Genomic DNA, 17103 nt, shown 5'->3' on the forward strand with positions numbered 1-17103 from the left:
TAATATCTGTCCAGCTAAAGCTTACAAAGATGTTCCCTTTCTCGGGGGCGTCTCTCCCCACTCCCTCGCTCTCTTTTGGAGAATGGTGGAAACTCTGTGGTGGAGGGTAGAGGTCTGCACTGCAGCGTCCCCTTCCAGCCTTTCCGGGCTCTCAGGCTAGCCCAGATCTCCACCCCTCCCTCCTACCGAGGCCTCTAAGTCCTGCGTCTACACCCAATTCTCTCCAAGGAGCTCTCACACTCTCTGAGGAAATTACAAAGGAAAAAGCTGCAGATTTAGGAGCCCAGAGTCAGAGAGAAGTCAAGCTAGGGACTGTTGGAAACCAGGCCAAAATGAACTCTGTCCTTCCCTAATTAACCCTCACTTGGGGGCCAAGACCCTGGAGTGGTTGTCCTCCCACATGGCTCCCACATGTCCCCCTAGCCTGACCACATTCCTCCGGCCCACACACCTCCCCCCAGCCCTCCCGCCAAAGGGGCCAGTCCTGGGTCTGTTTCCATCCTTGGCTTGTGGGTCTCAGTCATCCCCACGCTCCGCCCCAAGTTCTCTCCTCGCAGGGATTCAGGCTGAGCTTTGAAAGGGTCACTTCAAAGAGGACCTGCCTGCCGAGGGCCCAGCCAGACCCAGGGCTGGCTGCTCGGCCAGATTCCCGGTGGCTGGGGACAAAGGCCCCACTGTTCCCCCGACCCCCAGACGCCCCCAAATGCACTGGGCATAAGAAGTCTTTCTTTCCACAGTTCCGTTCCTTACAGGCCCCGGCTCTTTGCCACAGGGAGTAGCCCTGGCCCTTCGTCCAGGAGAGTCTGGGGGGTGGGGGGTCAGGGAGCTACCAGTTCCCCACCCCCACCATACACCCAACCCCTTTGGGCAGCCCGGATGTGGAGGCAGCCTCGGGCTGACTTCAGAGCCAGTGGTCCAGGCACCGCACCGCCCCTCAGCCGCCAAGCCCTTCCTGGCCTGCAGTGGCCTCCCCGCTTCTCCCACCCATCAGAACCATGCCCATCCTTCCAGGCCTCCTCCAGGCAGCCTCTCAGGACTCCGTCTCCTCAGAGGAGCCTCCTAGCCCAAACCACAACAGCCAACCTCTCACTCCGCTCCCCAGTTCCCAACAGCGGGAACCAGGTCTCGCCTGCTCCTCTAATTTCCTACCACACGGTGCTGATCCCAAAGCAGGGTCCTTAAGGTTTCCTCTGTCAACCCCTCACCCAACGCCTGAATTCTCTCTAGTCTAGTCTGTGCTTGCTCACCTCCACTGACAGGGGCCTCATTACCTCCAGGGACAGCTCTTCAGATTACTCCGACCATAAAGGGTTCTGTTTATTTATTGAGCCCAAATTGTGTTGTTCTCATTTCCATCCAGTTGCTGCTAATAGTTGAGATTACCAAATGTCAGCCAGTTTACCTGTATTACCTCAGTTAATCCTCTCAACAATTTTGAGGGATTATTTCAGGGATGAGAAAATGGAGGCTAAAAACAACTAACTAAGTAACTTGGTCAAGGTCACATAGTGAATAAGGGGTAAAGCTGAAATGTGAACCCCCTCAGGCTGAAGGCAGGGCCTAGACACCCAATGTGCCTCCCAGTGTACCAGGGGCCGTGCCAGGCCTGGGCCTCTCATCTCCCCCGAGGTTGTTTGTCAATACGAGAAGGCAGACCACACCCACCACACTTCTTTTTTCCTAGTTAGCTCCCACCAGCCTTTGTCAGCAGATGAAGTGTGGCCTGGGGATAGTGACAGACCCAGCCAGTGGGAAGCAGGGAGAGTCAGAGGGGAAGAGGTCACCAGCCTAGGGGTACGCAGGTTGGAGGAGGTTGGAGGAGGTGACCTTGGGACTCAGGTTTAGGACTGGAGGTGAGAGATGGAGAATTGATAACTATGACAGGCCCTGTCCCAAACCTGACACTCCGTCCACCCTCCAACTTGAAAGGCACAGAATCTTCCACAAAGGTGATGCATTGGGCTGAACATCTCAGGGCCACAGAGATGAAAAAGGAACAGACATCTTTAATCCAGCCTGTAGTCTTTTCCCACCTGCCCATTGCTCAGCGCCATCCCCTTGGAACTCTGCAGGAGGAAGGGAGGGAGTGGGAGCAAGAGAGAAGTCAGAAAGCTGAGGGGCCCCAGTGGCTGTTGTTAAGCCTTGGAGGGCAGTACTGATAGGGCGTGGGGATTTTTTGGCCACACCAGGCGGGGCTTGCAGGATCTTAATTCCCCCATCAGGGATGGAACCCGTGCCCCCTGCTGTGAGGGCACAGAGTCCTAACCACTGGACTGCCAGGGAATTCCCCAGGGTGAGCTTTCCTTTCCTCTCTAGGTTTGGCTCAGGCACTCCTGGCATAGATAACAAAACGATGCTCCTCTAGGCTACTTTCCCAAGACTCCAACCCAGCTACTTCCAAAGGATTACAGGATTCTGTGATTTTTCCATACACTGTCAGTGAGTCAGTGAGTCAGTCAGTCAACAAACATTCTCGGAGTACTGGCTGCATACCAGGCTCTGTGGTACCAAGATAAACATGACACCTCTGGGGCTGCTTGGAATAATCACAGTCAACTCCCTAGCTCTGCCACTTAACTAGCTGTGTGACCTCAGGAAGCCACATAATTCTTTGTGCCAGTTTCTTCATCTGTCAAATGGATAGGAATAATGTACCCAGTGGTCAGCACTGTAGAAGTAGTTGCTATGATTATTTTCCCAGTCCGGCAGGGGAGACTGATGTGTAGACCAAACATCACAATGCTGGGGCAGAGCTGGGCACGGGGCACCCACGAGGCCAGGGGAGGGGCTGCTCCCAGCCTGCACTTCACAAACATTTATGGAGGGCCGCTCTGTGCCAGGCACTGTGCTGGCCACTGGGGACACAGAGATGAACGGGACACATTGTCCACTTGTCCCTGCTCCTCCCTGCCCTCCTTTTCCCTTCCTGGGGCCTAGTCTCAGAACCCTGCACTGGAGAGCGGCACCCGGGACAGAACCGTGTGGGGAAAGGCATGGCCTGGGAGCGCGGGGGTCAGAACCCCTGGGTTCATGTCCACCACTCCCGGCCTATCTGACCTTGGCCACTCTCTGGCCTCAGGTTCCCCACTGTTAGACAAGATGACCCTCTGGTCCTGACCCACTCTGATAGATGATGAATACACTCCACCCCCATAGAGCTTTAAACTCGCCCCAGAGTCCAGTCCCAAGGCCATCCCAGCCTGTCGTCCCACTGAGGCAGTGAAGAGGAGATGCCTGCCTGGTACTGACTGGCACTGCCCTGCTGACGAGCTGGCACAATTTCACATGAAAGAGGGAGGCCTGGATCTAAAGGCGGGTTGTTTGAAGGGGGTGGAGGGTACTAGGGGAAAGGCAGAGCCAGCTCCCACAGGCCCTATTCATGGCTCTCTCTGGGGAGGGAGAGAGAGCAGGATAATTAAAACCAGGCTTTGTCCAAATCCCTGACCAAGCCAATATCTCACCTTTGAACCCCTGCAGCCAATAGAGCAGGGCTGATGCCCCTTTGGAAGGAAAACACCAATGAACCAAGCCACAGCCCAAGTGCGGTGGGCTGGCGTAGGGCGGGATGGGGGATTGGTGAAGTAAATGAGCTGATTCCCCACCCAACAACCATGGATGGATACCTGAGGCTTTGCCACCCTGAGACCTCTTGTCCCCATCCGTGTCCCAGCTGAAAGCAACCAAGCTCCAATCCAGCAAGAGGTTGACCTTGATCTTGGCCTGTATCCAAGACGGACCCAGACTCAGGGAGTGACAGCAGACAAGGCAGGTCATGAAAAGCAGGGTAGTGGAGTGAGACCATGAACTTGAGCCAGACTGCTGGGTTCCTACCCCGGCTCTGCCACTTGTTAGCGATGGGATTTTGGCCAAGCTATTGGCTCTCTGTGCCTCAGTGTCCTCAACTGAAAAATGAGGATAATAACGGCACCCACGTCATGGTGGTTTTGTGAGGATTAAATGAGGTAACTTATATAAATCCTGGCCTAGAGTAATTGCTATCTATGTCTTAGCTATCAGCTATACTATTAGAGCAATTCTCCATCCTTAAAACACATTTTTTTCAGGCACTAATATATATGCTCATTTGAGTATATTTGCATCTCCCATGAATCTCTCCAGATTTCTACACTGGAATCCAACATTACAGGGATCTACCTAACCCACTATACTGGAGGAAACTTCCCTGCGTGATGCTCCAGGTTCACCTGGGAGGCTGCAGCTCGTACGCCTCTCCCTAGAAGTTCTCCCAAATGGCTAATTGCAATCCCTCATTCGGTAACTTATTCCATTCTCCTTTGTAGACTCTCTTTTAATCTGATACATCATGAAGTCCTTCTTAAGTATCCCTGAGATAAAGGATGAAGCAATAAATGCCTCTGCCCACTACTGCACTGCCCTGTTCTGTAACCAGCACCCTTCCTCATCCCCCACTCCATGCCAAAACTGCTGCACCCCTGGGGGCCAGACTGGCCTCCTGCTCCCCTTGCCCCTGAACTCAGGGTTGGCCTGATGCGGGGGCACAGAGGTCCCCATCCAGGCTGCCCAAACACAAGGCCTATTCCCAGCATCCAGTCCCTCTCTGTTTGAGCTGAGATCCTCAAAAGCCTGCCCCATTCCCCATGGTGTCCCAAAGGCACCTTCCTAATAATGCTCCCCTCCCTAGAGCTTCATCTTGTGCTGTGACTCCCATCAGAAGACCCGGGTTCTAGACCTGGCACTGTCGCTGTGTAGTCTCAGACCCTAATACACACTCTGCCTGCTCCCAGGGCTTTTGAGGCCCTCAAATCCAGCATTGAAGGATTTACTGCTCTCATCATTCCCAAGGGGAGGGAGGGGCTTCAGATGCAGGAACTTGGAGCTCCCAGAAACCTACGGTGGACCCAACCACCTTGTGAGCAAGTGGAAGAAGAGGCTGGGGCTGGGAGCCTCTGGGCTGTGTTTGGAGGCGAAATGACTGGTTATGTAATTGAAATTCAAATCGCAGGCCAGTGAGCACATCTCAGTGAGAGCAGCCGTTCTGGGGAATGGGGCTGTTGCCCTGGCAGAGGGGAAGAACCCCAGGGGATCAAACACCTTCCCTGCACTCCCACAGCTGGGCCACAGGCTGGGGCTGGGGGTGGAGATAGTAGGGGGGGTGGAGATGAAGTAGGTGTTGGTGTGTGTGTGTTGGAGGGTGGGGGGGTGGGAATCCAAGGAACTTGACGATAATGACCTTCACTTCCATCCCCAGTCCACCCTGAAATTCAAGTTTCTAGTTAGGAAACACTTTGGCTGAAAGGTGGAGGGGGGAGTCAGGGGATAGAGATGCAGACCAAGGGAGAACTGTGCCTACATCCAGCTACTGAGATACACACCAGTCTCAGAGTTTGCAAAGCACCAGACCCCAGCTCCCACACTGAGGGGATGGTTGGGGAGGAATGGCCCTAAATCCTCCAGCCCCGTCAAAAGAGGAAGAGACCTCCTCAGCCCAGGTCTTGATCCCAACCTGGACCCCCAGGAAACTTCTTTTTCAAGCTCAGAAAATGACTGGCCTGACAGTGTTCAACCCTTCGACTTGGAAAGGGATGGAGTGCATGTTGGGGTGCTCCAGCGGAACGGGGCAGTCAGGCTCAGAGGTAGGGTGCTGGCCCCAGTGGGGCCCGGAGGTCCCTGCTGGCCCTCCCCAGCCTCAGCAGCCGGCAAATGAAAGAACCCAAGCAAAGCAGCCCAGCGCTGAGTAATGCCCCTGGCACCCCGTGCCGAGACCCACCCACAGCCAGCCCGAGAGGGCAGAGGGGAGGGCAGCCGCGCCTGCAAGACCAAGGGTCCCCGGCCTGTTTCTCTTCCCCTGGGGGGCGGTGGACCCGCGCCGGGCAGCTCGTCGGGCGGTCCGGCCCGGCAGCGCGGGGAGTGTGGCGCAGGGAGGGGGTGTCCGGCCACAGTGGCCAAGGACATCCCGCTCCGGGAACTCCTCCCCCACTCCCTCTCCCTCCAGCTGTGCCGGGGCCTCGCCAACGGAAAACGAAAACTCGGGCAGAGGAAACGGCGGCAGGCGCCCCGCCTGGAAAACCCGGACAAAAGGCGCGGGCCTCCCGCCCCCGCTGCCCGGCCGCTGGGGGCCTGGCACCGCCGCCCGGGTCGGTGCCCCCGGCCCTGGCAGCCCCGTGCTAGCCCCGGCCCCCTGCCTGCCTTCTTCCTTCCCGCCCCCTGCCCAGGGCAGCTCGCGCTCCGGCCCCCTCCCCGGCCACCAGCCGATGTTCCCTGCAGCCATGCCCGTGGTGCCCGCGCCGTGCGCCCCAGGCTGTGCCCGCCGAGCGGGGGCGCAGCGACCCCGGCCCCAGCTGCCAGCTTCCCGTTAGCGCCTGGATCCGCCCCCTCCCCTGGCTCAGCACCCTCACCTTGGGGGGCCGGGGCTCCGGGCGGGGCGGGATCCCGACCAGGCAGAAGGCGACTCCATTCATCGGGCGGCAGCTGCGGCTCTGCTGCCAGGGCACTGCTGGGGGCGCGGGCAGGGACCAGGGAGGGGCGGGGCCGGAGGGGCGGGGCCGAACGCGGAGGGGTGGAGCGTCTCTTCGCTCCTCCTCCTGCGCTCCTGAAGGGGCGCACCCTCTGCCTCTTGTTAGGTTAGCAGACTGGTACAGAGGGCTGAGGCAGGGGTCGGCGCTGGCAGCGGAGCTAGGGGGCAGAAGACAGCCAGCGGAAGAGAAATGGTCTTAGAGAGGGTTTGGGCCGGCCTCCAGGGGACCAGCCCAGATAGACGGTGATCCGGGCCGGCCGAGGAAGGACAACGGCACAGAACACAGAACTAGCACCGAGAGAGGGAGGGAGGGAGGGAGGAAGGGGAAAGGAAAGCAGAGAGAAACACAGCCAGACAGAGATAGTCAGAAACAGAGACGGAGAGACCCAGAAAGCATGAGAGAGGCAGGGACACGACAGAGACAGAGTAGAGAGGGGCAGAGAAAATCAAAGACAAAGATGAAGAGACACAGGTTGGAAGAGAGGGAGAGACAGAAAAAAGGCTTAGGGAGCCTTCCATCCAGAGACTCACGGAAGTTGAGACAAGGGCAGAGATGGTTATACCCAAGGGGGAGGGGGAGGGCGACGAGGGTAACAGGGGAGCTTTCAGGGGCTTCATGCCCCTCAATCTAGGACACCCCTCCCAGGCAGAGTCTCAGCCCAGGATCCCATGCAGGCTGTAAGAGAGAGGCAGGTGCCCCAGCCCTTCAGACCCCCACCCAGCCAGCCTGTGGCTCAGGCCTCTAGACAGCCCACAGACCCACTCTGCAGTGGGTGACAGTAAGAGCAGAGACCCTCCAGGCCTCCCAATCACAAGCTCCCACAGCTTCCCTTCCCAACTTCACTCTGAGCTAGGCCCAAAGAACCGTCGGGGTCCTGAGTCAATTTCTCATTTCCCTGCCCCCAAGCAAGACCCCTGCAGCCCATCCCCTGATGATCCAGGAAGGGACAGTCTCTCAGTCCTTAGTTTCTGCTGGAAAGTTCTTTCTGCTATCTAACTAACATCCTTCCTACCTCCTATTTTTTACAGCCTATGCTTACCTCTTTCCCTTGCCTTTTTGTAGTTTTACAGGGCTCCTGCATTCCTTCACCCAGATTGTGAAGAAAGGAAGGCAGAGACCATAGATAAATAGGAATATGATTTGGGCAAGGCAGGCAATGAAAGTGGGAAGGCCAACTCTGCCTGCTGAAATGGCCCACCCACTCTGGGGCAGTGAGCCTCATAAAACCTCTTTGCTCCACCACCACCACCATCCCGACTCCTGAGAGTGGATCAGCCCCAAGTCCTGGACCCCTCAGGATCAGGGAGTCAGGCTCTGCAGGGGGCAGTATGGCCCAGACACCTACTAGAACATCCTTACTCCTGTAAACCTGAGGAAGGAGACGTTGACTTGTTTTGAAATCTTATGTTTTATTTAATTTATTTTAAATTCCCTGGAAGTCAGTGGAAAGGGATGCTTTTGTAATAATGGAAGGGCAGTTAAGGACTCCTTCCTTCCCCACCTCTCTTCATCAAGGTCATGTGCAGCCAGAATTATGCCCCACTTCTGAGAAGTTCTTCCTGCTATCTAACGGTAATCCATCATACTGCCTGTATTTTCTTGCTTAATCTTAAACCAGGTCCCTCTGTCTGCCTCTTTCTGCCCTGTGGCTCCAACAGTCCAAGGCTTGCTGCCACCCTGCTTCAGGGGTCCTTTCCTCTCAAAACAAATGTGTAAGGGGGGAGTGGTGGCATCTGAGATCCAGACTGGACTGAGGCTGTGGGGAAGGGGAGGAGGGTGGTGGCCTCTGGGGTGCCCCTGGCTCACTTTTTCCAGAGCCTGATGCCCTCAGACACTGCAGGAGGCGGTGAGAGGAAATGAGCTCACACTGGCCGGCAGGCAATTCCTCCCTCCACAATGCACTGCACTCACCTCCCCCACCCTCTCCCACTTCCCAGAAAGTGCGCTCTTCCCCCACCCTGCTGCCCTTCCCACCTCTTCCTGCACCTTGACCTGCACCCCCATCCTGTCCCAGCCCTCCCCCATCCACCTTCTCCAGCACCTCTTTCATTCTTCCTTTCCGTCCTGCCTCCCCATCCCCTCTGACGACTGTGTCTCATTCCCGGCATCCCACCATCCACGCCCCCCAAATCCACTCTATTCCTGGCACACTCTTTCTCTGGGGATTAGGGCAGTGAAGCCCAACATGGGATGGAGGGTGTCCCTCACTGAGGACCCTCTTTATACTCCCCCTCTTTCTAAATTCCTCTCCCAGCCCAATCACCTCCCTTCATTCACAAATATTTATTGGGAGTCCTGATATACCATGGGTGGGAGAGTGGAGGTTGCCTCTGGGGTTAGGAGTTAAGGTTTAGCTCCTTCCCTTGAGGGGTCCTGGTCTTACCAATCCTGACTCTAGTGTGAGATCCCAGAAAAGGAGCCATGGGAGGCTGGAGAAGCAGAGGAAGTCTTCCAGAAGCAGGTGGCCGTGATCTTTTGAGGGCATCATGGATGAGACGGGGTGGGGTGGGCAATGGGGGGAGAAACACACCAGGGAGAAAGACTATCATGGACAAAGGCAGGGAGGCAGGAGAGAGCAGACTCTAGCAGTGTGGCTGGAGCCAGGCGGAAGGTTCGTGGGCAGGAAGCATGGAGGGATGAGGAAGGAAATGCGGGTGGGGATGTTACTGTGGAGTGACTGGGCCTGAGGCACTTAGATTCTAGCCTGGCTTAGGGCAGGGATTTAAGCGGAGGTGTGCCATGGCCACTGTGGCGAGACGTGGGAGAGAACGGAGGGCAGCAAGGAGCCAGGCGTGGGCGGCCAGGTGGGGGGGCCTTGCACCTGGGCAGGGGGCAGCAATCATCAGAGGCCCCCGGATCTTGTTGACCAAATGGGAGTTGCGGGAAGGAAATGGAAGAGTCTAGAACAACTCCAAGGTTTCTCGCTCAGAATATTAGGTAGATGAGTTGTCTGGAGTGTTCTCAGGGAGAAGGGACATGCCAGGCACTGGGCTAAGTAATCCTTTGTATACATTATTCCAAATTAGCCTTACAAAGGAGCTGTGAAACAGATATTATAATCCTCATTTACGGATAAGGACACTGAGGCCCAGAGGGCTTGAGTATCTTACCCAAGGCCATGCAGGATTTGAACCCACGCCTTTGGGTTCCAGAGTCCACACACTTAACCTGCAGGCTGTGTTGCCGGTGGAGTAGTGATTGGCAGCTCGAACCCTGGGTCCATCTCCCTGAAGAGAGGCCTGAGCTAGAAACATACATGGCTTTGGAAGTCATCGGTGGATCAGAAGTGTGGTTCAGATTCTCCAGGGACAGCGCAGAGCGGAGACCAGATGTAGGTTGGGACCCAAGGGCACTCACCTTTCGGGGCAGGTGAGGAAGGAAGAGGCAGCAAGGAGGACTGAGGAGAGAGAGCCAGAGGAAGCGGCACTGTGTCAGGCAGGGGACGGGTGGGGTGGAGGCCAGACTGTGCAGTGAGGAAAAGCATCAAGGGTGAAGAAATTACAAAAAAAAGGGGGGGGGTGGTGAAAAAGGGAGGGTGGTGAAATGGAATTGGGCCGCTGAGACAGTTACCGGGAAAGGACAGCCGGACAGCACAGGTGAGTCGAGGTGAGGCATGACTCCATTTGGGTGGCGGACACTTGAGCAGGCTTTTTGGTTGTGGAGGAGAAGCCAAGGGAGAGAGCCTGAGGGGCTGATGAGTGGAGTAGAGGAAAAGGAACCCAGAGTCGTGCCAGAGGAAGAAGCCGCCTTCCCCAGAGCCAGGTAGGGTTAGGAGAGGAGCGTGGGAGGAGGTCAGGGAGTCCCCAGACCAGAGCAGTCCAGGGTCAGGATCAGGCCTGGGCCAGGAGCCAGCAAGGGGTTGTACAGTGTCATCAAGGAGCCCTGAACCAAGAGTCCAAAGACCAGGGTTCAGGTTCCCATGCTGCCCACCTAGTAGCTGAATGTCTTTGAGGAAAAGTATATTCTCTGAACCTCAGTTTCACTCTTTGTAGATGAAAACAATAGGCCTCCTCTGCCAGTCTCCAACTGAGGGCTCACGTTTGATAATGGATTCAAAGGAATGGGTGGAAGGCGGGTTACAGGGCTGGTGACCATAAACCTGGTAATAGCTGCCTGCCCTTCCATTGAAGGGGAAAGAGCACCCCCTGGTGGAGAAGGGCAGGAGGGCAGGACTAGAGGGAAGGGCTGAGGAGAGACCTGACTTGTTCTTGTTCCTTTGGCTTTCAGCCCCCAGATCCTCTGCTTGTCCCCTCGAAGCAACCCATGCCCACCTAAACTTTCATTTCCAAAGCAAGTGGTAGCCCCGTTCAGTCAAGTCCAAAGACATTTATTGAGTGCTGTCTACATGCAAACTGCTGTGTGGGGTAGCGGGGAATGAACCAGGTGATGTGCTTGTCCTCAAAAGCTCATATTCCAGGGAGGGCAACAAGCACAGCAAAGGATGGCTGGGATGGTGCCATGACGGTGCTACAAGCAGAGCATCGAGCAAAGCAGAAGGGAGCCTTCCATAATGAGAGGAGAAGGCAGGGGCCTTGGGAGGTAGTGTTTGACCTAGACCTTGAAGGCCCTTAACAGGCAGGTGGCAGAGAAAGGAGGCCTGAAGGCTGAGAGCTAGGGAAGGGGTGGGGCCCAGGTCTGGCAGAGCCCCAGGCATCACAGAGAGGGGACCTCAGACCTCATCAAGCTCCTTGAATGGTGTAGGGTGGGGCAACGGTCCACTCGAGATCATGCCAGTCTCTACCCTCATCCCTGCTGCCAGGTCCCTGAGGAATCCTGGATAAGAGGGATCCCACCTGAACACACCTCGAGGAGGGACGTACAGCCCACTGGCCCGAGGGCTGAGAGGCATTGGCAACCTGCCAAACAGCTGGGGCCCCCAGCCCAGCAACCTTTGGACAGCTGACTTGGGGTGGAGAGAGAGGCTGCAGCTTCCTTGGGCTGGCAGCAAGGCAAGCAAGCCACACCCAGCGAAACCCTGGTATCAGGACAGGGCGTGGATGAAAGATGCCCCACCCCTGCCGCTTTCAGCTGGCAGCCCCTCAGGGGAATCATGTTGGGGAACGTATGTCACGTATGTCACGGTTGGGGAAGAGGAAGAGGTTTGGGGCTGGGGTCTCAGCCCCGAGGGCTCTCCACTATGTGACACCGGGCAGTTGAAGAGCTGGTGGTGAGGACTGTGTGTATATGAGCGTGTGTGCAAGACTAAGAGATGACTTATGACGACCGTGACATCACCTAGCAGGGGCTTGAAAACACCAGGATGGAAGGGAAAGGAATTAAAATGTGTTGAGCACCTACTATGTGCCGAGCTCTATACAAACATTGCTCCCCATGACATCACTGTAAGGTAGGTATTATTAGCCTCATTACATAAATGAGGAAACGGGCTCAGAGAGGTTAAGTAATTTTGCTGAAGTCTGACACTAAGCCCTTACTCTTTCTATGAAGCACGACCCCTCTGGGAGGAGCTAGGCCATGTACTCCCTTCCAGCTCCAGGATGCTAAATTCATGATTCTTTGGGAGGGCTTTTAAATTCTGCCAGCAACTGGCCTGCAGCCCTGCTTCTGCCACAGGCCCTCAGACCCTGCCTCGCTCTACCTGGCCCCTGCAAATCCCTGCACGGAGGAGGGGCAGCTCCACTCTCCTCCCTGTCTCCCTGCCCTTCTGGGAGGGTGGGGGTGGGGAGAGGAGGAGAGAGGAGGGGAACCTAGAAGCAGAGCAGAGAAGGAGGGAGGGGAGGAACAGAGGGGAGGGGCGAAAGGAGGAGGGCAGGGGTGGCTCCCACCGCCCCCTGGAAGCTCTGGAAATCCCCAGCAGCTGCTCCCCCCTCCCCCCCCACCCCGCTCCTCTGTCTGGCCCTGAGCCAACCCTGGGAGGGAGTGAGGGGAGTTAAATGGAGAGAAAAGAGGGGCAGGGCACTGACCACAGGGGGGCAAGCCCTTTAGTCTTGGCACCCACCCCGCCCAGCAATTCCAGCCCCTGTGAGAGATTCCAGGCGTGCTCCCCTTTAAGGAAACCCTACATGCCAAAATCCACACATACCAAACAGACACAGCAGGGCGGTCCTTGCACTATAAAAGGATTCTTTGCTTTACAAGAGGGTTGGGCACAAGGGAAACTTAAAATAGGAGCTTCCCCTGGTGTGGTGAAAGAAGCTCTGATTTCAGAAGCACCCCATACACACCATGCTTCCGGCATATCCAGAAAGCTGGCGACACCCGCGGGGCTGGCAGGGCTGCAGCTGCCTTAAGGCGCTGACATCAGCGCGGGCACCTCCAAGGTTGTGCTGATCATCAGAGTCCCCTTGTGGGTTGTGGGGTGTCTCACAGTCCAGGGGACAAGCTGGCTGCTGTGCTTCGCAGCAGAGGTGTCTTAGGACACCCAGAAAGGACTGGAAAGCCACGGCTCAGCACAGCTGGCAGGGGTTTCACAGCAGCCCAGAGAGGACAGATGTCCAAGGGCTCCCCGTGTCCCTTTGATGAGGCCACGGCAAGAGCCCAATGTCCTTACTCTCCTCCATGGTCTGTCCTCCCTTCCACGATGCCAGGGCACAGGGGAGCCAGGCTCTGCCTCTGGGAAAGGGGCAGCACCTGACCCCCAGAAGAAGTATGAAAGGCTGATGGAGGAGCAACTCAGGCCGTGCTGCAGGCCCAGTGAGATGCGTTCAGGGTCCTCTAGGCAGAAAGTAATGGTGTCCCCTAGCCCTGCCCCTCCTTTTTTTAAAAAATGGAGGTGAAATTCACATAACATAAATTTGACTATTTTAACGTGAACAATTCAGTGGCTTTTAGTCCTGTCCCCCCAACCCCTGCCTTTTTGTGCTCAGAGTGGAGTTGAGTCAGTAATGACAATAGCAGAGAATGACGAATGGAGTCCCCTTCCCAGGCTGCCAGGCCTGGTGCTCCAGGGAGCTGCCACTGGCCATTTAAATTAACAGCCAAGATGCCCAGCAGGCCTGGAGACTAGACCAGCCCACAGCCCTCCCCAAACATCACGCCCAGCCCAGGGAAGATGCCCAGAGTGCTTCGTGACTCCTCAGAGCCCCTCTTCAACCCCCACAACTTAAGATCACCCCATCCCCTGACTCCACACCCTCTACCCCTTCCCACACCCCTCCTCACCACCATCACAGGGAACACAAGAACCCCTCTGCCACAGAGGGGAGGGTGTCTCAGAGCCCAGGGCCCCAGGCCACCACTTTAAGCAGAGCCAGGGAGTGTGGGTGGACACACACCCAGGAACAGAAAACCCTTCCACTCCAGATCCCACCCCAAGACCTCTCACCGAGTCGGGATTAGGAAGGGAGCAAGGCAGCCCTCGCTTCAGCCCACATCAGGATTCTGTCCATCTTAGAACAGGGGGCTGCAAGTCAGGATAGAGGGCCCCCTACTCACTTAAGGGGACCAGCCCCTCTTGTCCAGGATTTTCTAAGCTCTGTGGAGGGAGTGAGGTGCTCTGACCTGAGGGGGCCATCACCCTGACCTCCTCTGATGGATACTGTGTGAAAGACAGCCCTCCCAGAGCCTGGCTGGGGCTGCAGGTCTCTATCTGGGGGGCATGTGAAGAAGCTGCCCAGCCCACCCCATCTTTTCACTGCCATGAAATGGTGGCAGCAGTTGCTGCACCTGCTGTAACTGGGAATGGAGGGGGACCCTGGCTGGGAGAAGCCCCTTGATGTATAGGGGGGAGGAGGACGGTTGTATCTTGAGGTCCCACAGGGTGGGGGCGGTCGGGAGGGTCACCGGTAGTTCTACGACCACCTTCTGTCACTCCTTCATTATGCAGAGCCTGCTAGGATCCTGGATGGAGCCGGGACCTTACCGAGTGGGGAGGGGGGCTTCTAAATGCTCTCCTTCTGGAGCGGGGATGGGGAGCGAGGCAGCGTGTGAGCCCTCGGTGAGCGCCTCCCTATTTGTCAGTGGTGGGGGAGTACTCGTGTGTGTGTGTGTGTGTGTGTGTGTGTGTGCGCGCGCGCGCGCGCGCTCACCAGCTCTGTGTCACACCAGCCGTATCCCTTCCCCTGAGCTCCGCCCGGAGCTCCAGAGCCCCAACCCCTCCCAAGGTGGCGGGCCCCCCTCCCTCTCGGCGCACCCACCCTCATCCAGTCCTCACGCCCCCGCCCTCCCCTCCCCGACACGCACCCGCGCCCGCTGACCTGCTCCATGCTGCCGCCCGCTACGCAGTCCTCGCCGCGTCAGCCCGGAGGGGCGCAGTGGGCGGTGGCCCCTCCATGCGCCCAGTCGGTGCAGCACCCGGCCACCGCCGCGCGCAAGGAGCGCCTGGTGTAGGCAGCCCAGACCCCCACCCGGCCCGCCCCGCTCCGGCCCCGCCCGCAGACCCCGCCCCCGCCCCGCCCCTCCCGCCCCACCCCACCCGCGGGTAGAGGCACAGCGCTCACACACACAGACACACAATGCATACACGCTGCTCACACATCCAGGGGCGCATCCCTGCCAACACCCACTGTTCTGCCTGTCCTGGGGGCACTGTTAGTCCAGAGAAGATCCCCTCCAAGGGCAGCCCCTTCATTTCTGAGGTTATCAGAGTCGGAAGCGCCCCACCCCGCATTTTACAGGGCCACAGAGGGGCTTGCCCAAGGTCACACAGCAGCTTGGTGACAGAGTTGACCCCATGGCCCAGACCACTGTGACTGCCTGAGAGCAGGGCAGAGATACCCACAGCACCTGGACCATAGGGAGACCCTGCGCTGGTGAGCAGGGTTCAGAGCCATGTGACCCCATGAGGACAGGAGCTGGTGTGGAGGGCCACTCCCTGTTGCCAGGATTCAGCCTCTCTTCAAATGTGTTCTGAGGCCCTTGGGTGGGTGTGGGGAGCAGGAATGGAGATTTCTGTCGCCCACCGTGTACCATGCCCCAGGCATGTGCCAAGCAGGAGGAGGAACTGAACTGTTTGTCCACTGCCAGAGAAGGGTCATCTGGATCTGCAGATACCAGCTGGGGACCTGACTTGTGGGCAGTGGAGCCACCAACTCTGGTGAAAGCCAAGGAGGTGGCAGAAAGACTGCCTCCCCCACTGAGACCCCGCTCCCCCATCAGGGGTGGCTCCTGACTGCCCACTGCCCCTCTGTCCTGCCCACGTCAGGGCAGGGCCACACCGAGGCGGCTATCACATGAGCAGGCATGTGAGAGGAGGGCATGCTGCCCAGGGCAGGAGTATGGAGTCCCGGAGTGGACAGGGGTGGGAATTAACCTGCCCTGAGGCGGGCAGTGGGGTTGGGGCATCAGTGCGCAGGCGCTGGCTGCCCAACACCCCTGGGCCAGTGCCCAGGCGGCATGAAGGGGATTTCACACTTCTCACTGTGCCCTGGCCTCTTTGTTAGGCACCAGAGGGTGAGGGAGCAGGGGGCTGGAAGCTGAGATGGGGAGAGTTAAGCTCCTCAGTGGGCCCAGACAAAGGGGGCTTTATAGCCTGGGTGTAGGGGGCATGCTAGGGGGAGGAATTCAGGAATGCAGACTGGGGAGGCCCTGAGCCCCCCGGGCAGCCCCGTTTGGGGCTGAGGTTGGACTCCCCCAGCCCTCCCATGCTTTGGCCCTGCAGAGTATTTGCTGCTTTGCTCCTGGGACTGCAGCCAGGAGTCCCGGTGGCCCTTCATCCCCAGCCGCCCCTCCTCGCAGGGATCTGGGGGGCACTACCCACGCACTCCCAGTCTTCCCCGCCCAACTGGCTGCAGCCTCTCTTGGCTTCCCTGCCATGCCCTCTCAGCGGCCTCGTGGCCCTGTCTGCTACCAGAGTGAGTGCCCTGCTGGCTGCCAGGGGAAGGGAGGGACAGACTTGGGTAGGGTCACAAGGCTATGGGGTCAATGGGGCCCTTTGTCCCTTCAGACAGAGTCTGTCCTGGGCTAAAGAGATAGGAGACAGAGAAGAGTGCAAGCCAGCAAGCACATGCCCCCAACCCTGACCTGGCCTCTCCCAGGCCGTGGTGGAGCTGGACCTTGGGCTGTGGAAGGCAGGCCCGATTCTTCCCACTTGGTTTCCCTCTGGCTCTCTTTCAGGGCTGAAGCAGCCACTGAAAGTGAAAACAAGGAGGAGAAGGTGGCCCAGCAGCAGCCACCCATGCTGGCCTCTGAAACAGCTGCTGCTTGGCCAGGCCTAAGGTCTGGGCTTGGGCTTTGCAAGGTTGAGAACTGTCTGTCCCCAAAGATGCTGATCTGGCCCTGAAGAGTAAACTCCTACTAGCCAAAGTCATGGTGGCTAGATTGCTAGATCCTGAAGCTATTTTATCAACGCACCCTGAGCACTACAGGAAGCTTCACAAGCAGAGAATCCCAGTGAACGGAAGTGATGGTACTGCCCACCGTCTCTGCCCCAGCCTGCAGGGTCCACATGTGCAACCACCCCAGGCCTCCCTCTTCCCTGGCAGGCTGGATCTCCGACAAGCTCCTACTCTGATTCCTGTAGCTACTGTGCATGGGTCAGAACCTTCGACAACAGCAGTACCTCAGAGGAGCAGCAGTAGGGGTGGGGGCAGGGCCCAGCTCAGGTTGTTGGACAGGTGTCTTATTTCATCTCCTTCATAAGATTAAAAAGAGGAAAGTCTTATCTCTTGATGAGCATCTTGGGCAAAAGTCTCCTTTTAGGGGGTAA

At 57.5% G+C, this 17103-nt stretch overlaps 1 protein-coding gene across 3 annotated transcripts in view; it reads right to left on the minus strand.

Annotated features, from left to right (window-relative positions):
* Window positions 1-14787, minus strand: part of ARHGAP23 (Rho GTPase activating protein 23) — an 81805-nt gene extending 67018 nt beyond the window's left edge. For 2 of the 3 annotated variants that reach the window (XM_057535561.1, XM_057535558.1), the window contains exon 1: window positions 6378-6474. In XM_057535561.1, coding sequence (XP_057391544.1) covers window positions 6378-6440 — 63 coding nt within the window. In that variant the 5' untranslated portion in view covers window positions 6441-6474. Of the gene's footprint in view, window positions 1-6377; window positions 6475-14653 lie in introns of those variants that run through there. The other variant, XM_057535559.1, reaches the window with a different exon arrangement.
* Between the last annotated feature and the right edge of the window lie 2316 nt (window positions 14788-17103).

This window comes from Balaenoptera acutorostrata, chromosome 20, assembly GCF_949987535.1.
Source record: "Balaenoptera acutorostrata chromosome 20, mBalAcu1.1, whole genome shotgun sequence".
NCBI lineage: Eukaryota > Metazoa > Chordata > Mammalia > Artiodactyla > Balaenopteridae > Balaenoptera > Balaenoptera acutorostrata.